We start from the raw sequence: 9,133 nt of genomic DNA, 5'->3' as shown, positions 1-9,133 counted from the left end.
CCGGGTTGACGCGTCACGCTTGTGCGTAATAATATCGGCGCTTCTGAGCTGCTTTCTGACCTTCCCCACCTACAAAGTTTAATTACAACAATCAAACGTGACAGAGCCTGGATTTGTATTCTGAACAGTCTAAACATGTTTTAAAAAGAAACGTAGGACAAAAGTGGCACCTGCTCAGTAAAACCATCAACAGGGTGAAAAATACCAAAAATTGAAGGCAGAGACGGGCTACAACTTCTGGATCCACTTTATATAAATCGTTTTATTGATTATCGTCTAATGAAAGATAATTAAGACGTACACGAGCGATCAAGCGCGTTGCAAGCTTTTCAAAAGTGTGGGGGTGTTGTCTGTGCCTAAAATAATTTCATGTTATTCATCTTGTTAGTGTAATTTCCATAATAGCGGAGCAGGTGCGAATTTTAGACGTGTCACGCATGTCTCCGTTTCAAACATGTTTAAACTGTTCAGAATACAAATCCAGGCTCTGTCTCGTTAGATTGGTGTAACTAAAGTTTGTACTGAATGAAACTTTACATTAAACCATGTTGAAAAGTAAAGGATCCGATTAAATAGTTTCCCCCTCATTTACAGTCAGTACAGCGCAGTGCGCATGGCTCTGGGGTTAATCAAGTTTAATTGTAACATTAATGTGTTACTGGACACGCTGGTCTGGTTGGTTAGACCAGTGTTTGAAGTGGAAAACACACACACACACACACACACACACACACACACACACACACACACACACACGCACCAATTAAAATAATGCTGATAGCGTGGACTAGAAGACAGGTCATGGTTTACGTATTTAAATGATGATCAGGCTGCTGTAAAATGTAATCTCCATCCACATCCAGACAGAATTATCCTCTATTCTTTCTCTAGTTGCTCTGCTCTTGTCTGGGCTGACAGCTGATGTAGCTGACAGTGTGCGCGGTGCGCCTAACTAGCAGCTGATGCACATTTTACGCATTTGGAGAGGTGGGCTGGATGCTTTGCTTTTACTGGAAGATGGTCCACTTAACGCACGGGTGTCGACTACATATTAATGACAAATGAATGAAAATTAAATTGTGAGTTTTTACTTCATATTTTAGAAATAAAAATGACGGGGGAAAACATTTATGATGTCTTTTTAAACTAAATTTTCTAGCGCGACCTGCCTGCTTCACTAAGTCACTGCTCATTAAGGCCCGTCCAGAATTACCGTGGCCCACCCAAAAATGAAAACCTGGCGCCGCCAGTTATAAACCTCTGCAAATTGTTGTTCTTCACTTTATCAAACTCAGACTTTGTACAGCTAATGTCAAGATGTAAAATTATGAATTCAGTCGAGCTCTTCCGTCCCTCCATCTCCTGCTCTCCTGGAAACCCGACATCGGCTGTCAGAAGCGGAGGTGAAGAAGGAGATGAGGCAAACAGAGTGAGTGCAATGTAAAGAAACCAGACTGGTGCAGGTGAGCAAAACAGCTGGAAAAGTGTGGGTGTTGAATCCCCCACGGGTGCGATGCCCCCGGCTGCTGTCACCTGTTGTGAGCAGCTCTCTGCTGTCTGAGGGTAGGCCCCGCCCGCAACGCCGCGGCTGCTGCGGTGTTTTCTTTACTGTGGGAAATGGGTAATAATGGCTCTTTGATGGGAACAGGTTACCGACCCCTGGTATAAGATCTGAGCTGGTAAAACAAAAATCCTCATCAGCAGGCTTTTTTTTAAGTGTGTGGTGGGGGGGGGGGGGGGGGGGGGGGACACACAGCTGCCAATCACGAATTTTGCCGGGGACATGTCCCCGGCGTCCCCGGTTAAAATGACGCCTATGATTCAGATGATCAAATGAAATGTTGCAACATTAATATCAGTTTACCTGATCTTGATCAATAATCACATTGATGAATTGGTGCATGAATAACTACAGACCCTGCTTCCTGCAGCAGCTTTTTCTGCTCTAGATTTATGATCTGCTATTTGTATATTTCAACGAAAAAGACGGAAATGGCATTAATTATTTAGATTTATTTGTGGATTTTTTTGTCGATGTTAACCCTGTTGTGTCTCAGTTCATGAAGCTGTTTTCAATGTTTCCCGCGATGCGAGCAGCTGATTGTGCAGCAGATGGCCGCGGACATGATCAATTTCGAAGTGCTAGTTCTGGATCAAGAGAAAGCCTGCTGTGCTGTGCCGATGATTTTATTTTGCGAGGATGGATTGAGGAAGGGGGACACACATGCTTAAATATCGACTGTCGGCAATAATCAGATTCATACTCATAAAATACTTGTTTACATGTTTTGTGTGTGTGTGTGTGTGTGTGTGTGTGTGTGTGTGTGTGTGTGTGTGTGTGTAACTCTGCCCACTAATCCGTTACGTATTTTGTTTCTTGTTGACATAAATACAAAAATTATGCAAAAGAAAAAAAGTGAAATAATGTACAAAACTAAAGTGTATGATCCAGTATCGAACCCGCGACCTTCACCATTGCAGGAGAAAGCGTTAGTCACTAGACCACCAGCACTAGGTGCTACATATCTCCGCAAATTCATAGCTTTAAAATACTATGAGTGCTGGCAGGCTTTACAGCAACGTATGTAAAATAGAGCATTTTTTATTATAAACTTGTCGCTTCCGTACAAATGTGAAACAATATATCTGACGGAGATTTCTGCGGAGTTTCTGCACTTTCCTGTCAACGGAAACAGACATGCTGTCTGCCGCTGCCTTCCGCCTCCAGGCTTTTTCAGACTAATAACTGAAAACTAAAGACTGCACACGTTAACTGAACAAAGATTACAGCAATACACCACAACTTTCTCGCTATAAATATCGTCAAAACATATTTATGTGCTCAAACGATCTTAGTTTATCAAATTTTCTCTTAGAACAGCCTGAACAGAGTCCGCCATATTTTCTCTGTTTCTCAGTCCTACATGGACCAATCACATTGCTGTTCTGCATTTCTTCATTTGCATGTAAAGGCCGGATTTCCATAGCTGTCAAGTCTCCCGTTTTGGCCGGGAAACTACCGTATTTTACTTTGCTTTCCTGCCGTCCTCCCGAATTATTATTTTCCCGTAAATCTCCCGTATTTTTAAAATTCCTCTGCCTCTTTAAAATTATCTGTAGCCTCGCGAGAACTGGTTGTCGCGAGATTTGTGCAGACAGCGGGAACATAACAGGAACAACAAACGAGAGCGATGATGGATGGAAGTGAAGAAGGCATTCCTGCCAAAAAATCAAAGAAATCGTGTAAATATCTAGAAAAATGGGACAGCGAATTTACTTTTCTAAAGAAGAGCAGGATGGGACAAAGTCACGCTTTTTGTAAGATTTGCAGTTGCGACTTTAGTGTCTCCCACGGGGGAAGGAATGATGTCAGTCAGCATGAGAAATCAACCAAGCACAAGCGCTGGCTAGAAGCACAGAAACATGCCCAGACGATGTCGGCATTTGTAACAAGGAATACCACAGAGGCTGACCAGGTCATAAATGCGGAGGTTAAAATGGCAATGCTGTGTGCCAAAAACAATGTTTCTTTCACCTTCTGTGACGACTTCAACAAGTGTGTAGCTGAGATGTTCCCGGACTCTGCTATTGCACGAAAATATTCTGCGGGGAAAACCAAATCTACGCAACTTATCAAAGGTAAGTTGATTTAAATTAAGTATAAATATTATGAAAGCGTATACATAGTCATAATCATGTCCAGCAGGCATATTGGTGGTAAATTGTTAGCTAACGTTACTGGGCATTCACTCAACAGGTGCCATAGCAGCAGAGCTAGATGAGGAGTTGGCCAGAACATGCCGATCGCAGCCCTTTTCATTGATGTGTGACGAGTCGAACAACAGAAAAACGGACAAAGAATTCGTCATCCTGACCAGACTCTATGATGAGGCCACTCTGCAGGTCGCTACAAAATTCATGGAGATGCCCATATGCAATGTAGGAAATGCAGAAAATCTGTATGAAAAGCTGAGTGAAGCATTAAGGTAGGGGAACTGCAATGTGTTGTTGACGTGTGTAGTAATTTGCATTTAATTATAATCTTACATTTAGTGTAAGGCATTTTATGGCTTTTTTTTCATATTTCCAATAGAAAAAGAGGAATTCCATGGGAGAACCTGATAGCCTTTAACTCTGATAACGCCAGTGTCATGAAAGGCAGACACAACTCTGTTATCAGCAGACTGAAGACCAGCCAGCCCCATGTCCAGGACCTTGGCCTCATCTGCCACCTAGCACAACTGGCCACTGGCTGTGCCATCAAAGCAGCACAGGTACCAGTGGAAGACTTCCTGGTTGGGATATACACCCACTTTGATAAAAGGTAAATTATTATAAATAAATAGGCCTGCAGTTGATACTCTTCAGACATACACATACATTTCCATCCACTAACTAAATAATTGTCTATATTACAGTGCAAAAAGATGTGAAATCTATAAAGAATTTGTAGATTTTACCGATTCAGACCACCTGAAGCTCCTCAGGTACTGCAGCACCCGATGGCTGAGTCTGTTAACCTGTGTCCAGAGAGTGTTGAACCAGTGGGACGCACTGCAGGTAAGGATGGTAACTCCAGCAGATACATACAGCTTACTATTCTGTGTTTTCCTTTTATTTAACTATTGCCACCTTGTTTCCCCATGTACTCTAGGCCTACTTCAACAGTCATGAGGAGGTGGAGAGGAGCGCCAAAATACATGATTTAGCCAGCCATCTGCGTGATCCAGTCATGAAGATCTACTTCATGTTCCTGACTGCTGCCCTTAAACCTTTATCTGATTTTAATATTGCCTTCCAGGTGGGTGTCAGTGTTATTGAATGTATGTGTAAATATTAAATGTGATTTTGCTAATTGTAGCATTCACTGATATTTTGTTGTGACCCATGATATTTTCTACAGTCAGAGGGAGTACAAATTCACAGACTGGAAGAGGAAATGTGCAGGCTGATTAGGAGGATCCTGGGCTACCTCATACCAGCCAGGGCCATCGTAGGTATACCTCTCAGGGAGGTGGAGTATGGACAAGGACTTCAGTTGGCTGATGAGGAGCTCTTTATTGGAGCAGACACAAAGGCCTTCATGAAAAGCGTAGAGCTTCCCATGTCCACTGAGAAGAAAATCTTTCAGTGAGTATATTACCCAGCTGTTTTATAATGGTCATCATCAGTATGAGAGAATATGCTGTACTGTGCCTAAAATGCTGCCACTATGCAGTTTTTTACTCTTACGCTGTTGTAGATCTGTGAGAAGGTTCTATGAAGCAGCGCTTCAGAAGATGTTCTCCTCCTTTCCCCTTGACCATCCACTCCTGAGGGACTTGAAAGTGCTGGACCCTGCTGCTCGCCTCGACATTCCTCCAGGGGCAGGTAGATGTTAGGGCAGTTCTCCATTGATAGAATGATTGAATTGATTAAATATTGCATGGTTTAGATTTGCAACACTTTCTTTATCTTCCAGTGGAAAGGCTAGGGGCCATGTTTCCTCAGTTGAGCTTGAGTGAAGATAGGCTGAGAGAGGAACTCATTGACTACCAGGTGACAGATAGCAAGCAACTCCCCCAAGAAGACAACATTGACAGATTCTGGGGCCTGCTAGGGAAGGATGTGAGGTTCAGTGAGCTGCCAAGATTAATGAAGGCTTTACTCTGCATTCCCCACAGCAATGCCAGTTCTGAAAGGGTGTTTAGTATGGTGAGAAAGATTGTTACAGAGAATAGGATGTCATTAGACAACAGCACTGTTTGTGCTTTACTGTCATGTAAAATCAACCACTCTGGCCCAGCCTACAAATACACTCCTTCCAAAAAAGTGTTAAAGAATGCTAAATCTGCAACACATTTGTATAATAAGTCATTAGTGAATGTCAGAGAGCCACATGAGTGAACATGATACATCTAAAGAAAATGTGTAATGAAAATAAAATGTAAATGTTTAACTTAAAGACAAGCAATGTGAAATGAACAGGAAGTAATGTGTTGACTTGTATATAAAATGAAAAATGTAAAATCAATAAATATGCTTCATTTCCCCTTTTGTGTTTTCATTTAGGCTGTATTATAACAGAATGTTCACAGCATTTCAATGTCAACAAAGGTAGGCCTCAGATTCTGATCACTGAATTGTAGTAAGTGGTTGAAAAGTGGTTATTATAGATTTTTTGTACACCTATCTTACAATGTAAGATATACTAGCGCTCGGCTGTGGCGGCGGGTTGGCTCGCTGCCGGTGTTGTAAATTTTCCCTTATTTTCAAATCCAAAACTTGACAGGTATGTTGCTCACTAGCTAACTAGTGAGCAGTACAGCGGTCGAACTAGTTAACATGTTACACAGAATGCCAGCCAAGTGTGTATTTATTCAAATTCCACAAATTTACTAGTTTTAGGGGCATTTTTCTGCAGCTAGTTAACTAGTGACAGTGTTTTGTGTTCACTACTTAACATGTAAGGCTCAGTTTGCCCTCTATAAGCTAGTGAGAAAAAATTATAATGCAGATATGCTCACTAGTTAACTAGTGAGTGCTTCCTGTCCCATTACAAGTGAACTAGAAAGGCCAAATATGTCAACTAGTTAACTAGTGAAGGTAAATTTGTCACTAGTTAACTAGTAAGAACACATTTTTACATAACAAGTAAACTAGATTGCTCCAAAAACAGCAACTAGTGTGCGTCTTGTGCGCACTAGTTAACTAGTGAGCATATCTGCACCTCACTAGTTAACTAGTGAGCATATCTGCACCTCACTAGTTAACTAGTGAGCAAATCCGCACCTCACTAGTTAACTAGTGAGCAAATCCGCACCTCACTAGTTAACTAGTGAGCAAATCTGCACTTCACTAGTTAACTAGTGAGCAAATCCGCGCCTCACTAGTTAGCTAGTAAGCAAATCCGCACTTCACTAGTTAACTAGTGAGCATATCTGTGCCTCACTAGTTAACTAGTGAGCAAATCCGCACCCTACTAGTTAACTAGTTGGCGTTTTGGGGCCCACTAGTTAACTAGTGAGCATATCTGCACTTTACAAGTTAACTAGTGATGCTTTTTTGCACCTTACTAGTTAACTAGTGGGTGCTTTAGGGCACACTAGTTAACTAGTGAGCAAATCTGCACCTCACTAGTTAACTAGTGAGCAAATCTGCATATCACTAGTTAACTAGTGAGCATATCTGTGCCTCACTAGTTAACTAGTGAGCAAATCCGCACCCTACTAGTTAACTAGTTGGCGTTTTGGGGCCCACTAGTTAACTAGTGAGCATATCTGCACTTTACAAGTTAACTAGTGATGCTTTTTTGCACCTTACTAGTTAACTAGTGGGTGCTTTAGGGCACACTAGTTAACTAGTGAGCAAATCTGCACCTCACTAGTTAACTAGTGAGCATATCCGCACCTTACTAGTTAACTTGTGGGCGATTTGGGGCCCACTAGTGAACTAGTGACACTTATTTTGCACCTCACTAGTTACCTAGTGGGCATTTGTACCCTCTCTAGTTAACTAGTGAGCAGTTCTGCCTTCACAAGTTTACATGTAAGTGTCACACTGAAGCCACTACTAGTTCACTAGCTGAGGTTCCTCTGGCCAGCATGTTAACTTGTGTGCCGCATGCAAATGTTTGGGGTGGGATTTTACGAAATTCCGCACTGTGATTGGTTGTCATATTTTATTTTGACACAGGGAGCCAATAGAAAGCCTCAATTTGAGAAATTCTCTGCCTCCTAATTAGAATTCTGTGCAACTAGCTAGCTAGTGTGAATGTAGGCTTGAACTAGTTTACTAGTATACATTTATGTCCTCACTAGTTAACTAGTTTGGACAATGGATGCATCAACTAGGTAACTAGTGAGCCTGCTGCCATCAACTAGCTAGCTAGTGAGCCATTAATGGTTCACTAGTTAACTAGTGGCACTGACCTACTCCAACTAGTTAACTAGTTAGGAGTTAAGCCTTCACTAGTTAACTAGTGTGCACATTTTGGCCATCAATAGTTAACTAGTGAGACACAAAAAACCTTCAACTAGCTGACTGGTATGCACTTTGGCCTTTACTAGTTAACTAGTGAGCCATTTATGTGACAACTAGTTAACTAGTGAAGCCAAAATGTGTTCACTAGTTAACTAGTGCACATTTATGTCTACCACAAGTTAACTAGTGTGCACATTTTGGCCATCACTAGTTAACTAGTGAGACACAAAAACCTTCAACTAGCTGACTGGTATGCATTTTGGTCTTTACTAGTTAACTAGTGAGCCATTTATGTGTCACCTAGTTAACTAGTGAAGCCAAAATATGTTCACTAGTTAACTAGTGCGCATTTATGTCTATCACAAGTTAACTAGTGTGCACATTTTGACCCTCACTAGTTAACTAGTGAGACAAATACCTTCAAGTAGCTGACTGCTATGCATTTCTGCTTTTACTAGTTAACTAGTGAGCAGTTTTTGTGTCAACTAGTTAACTACTGAAGCCTAAATGTGTTCACTAGTTAACTAGTGCGCATTTCTGCTGTCACTAGTTAACTAGTGGGCACATTTTCACCCTCGATATTTAACTAGTTGACACAAACATGTCTAACTAGTTAACTAGTGGACAGAAATGGCTTACATGTTCATGACAATTCTGGCTGATATCCTGATATCAGAATAAATGCTCATTTGGCTTGCCAAAGGAGCTTCTCAGCTAGCAGCTTCGGGGTGAGGGGTAACCAGCTACAACATGTGACAGAGGCCTGAAATGGATATTTCTGAAAGGTACTGAAAATGTCAAGAATAAAACTCCTAAATTGTTTATGTGTGAGCGATTTAGTGTAAAGAACTTCATAAATATGTTTTCTTTATAGAACTAATCAAAAGGCATAATATCTCTCCTTTAAAGGAAGATTTAATCTCAGAACATATTTTTTCAGAGAGATGAGGCCCTGATAGAAACAAAACAACAGGTCTCATCAGGTTTACTGGGAACCACAGCAAATAAACAGGAATATTCTCTCTTTTCCTACAGAGCAGTTTAGGAGGTGACAGGACTGATGGCCCAGGGCAGTGCTCAGAGTCAGACAGACACAATGTCCCTAAAGATATAACACCTTAGTCCCATGTCCTTCATTTTGACTGGTTCTAAATTTTAGCATAAAAGTCTA

The 9,133-nt window shown here is 41.4% G+C and overlaps 1 protein-coding gene across 2 annotated transcripts; it reads left to right on the top strand.

The window, feature by feature from the left end:
* Positions 1-2,987: 2,987 nt before the first annotated feature.
* On the top strand, positions 2,988-6,031 carry LOC139062367 (uncharacterized). 2 transcript variants are annotated; one of them, XM_070543157.1, is made up of 8 exons: positions 2,988-3,639; positions 3,758-3,986; positions 4,094-4,324; positions 4,419-4,560; positions 4,655-4,801; positions 4,904-5,130; positions 5,243-5,370; positions 5,462-6,031. In XM_070543157.1, exons 1-8 carry the CDS (start codon positions 3,192-3,194, stop codon positions 5,884-5,886), a joined length of 1,977 nt encoding a protein of 658 aa, XP_070399258.1. In that variant the 5' UTR covers positions 2,988-3,191; the 3' UTR covers positions 5,887-6,031. The 2 variants fall into 2 exon arrangements, with proteins under 2 accessions (XP_070399258.1, XP_070399257.1); XM_070543156.1 differs by having other exon boundaries at positions 5,219-5,370.
* Positions 6,032-9,133: the final 3,102 nt, after the last annotated feature.

The sequence above is a fragment of the Nothobranchius furzeri genome, chromosome 13 (genome assembly GCF_043380555.1).
Source record: "Nothobranchius furzeri strain GRZ-AD chromosome 13, NfurGRZ-RIMD1, whole genome shotgun sequence".
Classification (NCBI taxonomy): Eukaryota; Metazoa; Chordata; class Actinopteri; order Cyprinodontiformes; family Nothobranchiidae; genus Nothobranchius; species Nothobranchius furzeri.
This window is presented reverse-complemented; position numbering and strand designations above follow the sequence as displayed.

Bases quoted from the DNA above. Each gene is read 5' to 3' on its own strand.
- LOC139062367 (XM_070543156.1), top strand. From the start codon at position 3,192: ATGATGGATGGAAGTGAAGAAGGCATTCCTGCCAAAAAATCAAAGAAA. The intron at 4,325-4,418 runs GTAAATTATTAT...TCTATATTACAG, and splicing joins TACACCCACTTTGATAAAAG to TGCAAAAAGATGTGAAATCT. The intron at 4,802-4,903 runs GTGGGTGTCAGT...TATTTTCTACAG, and splicing joins ATTTTAATATTGCCTTCCAG to TCAGAGGGAGTACAAATTCA.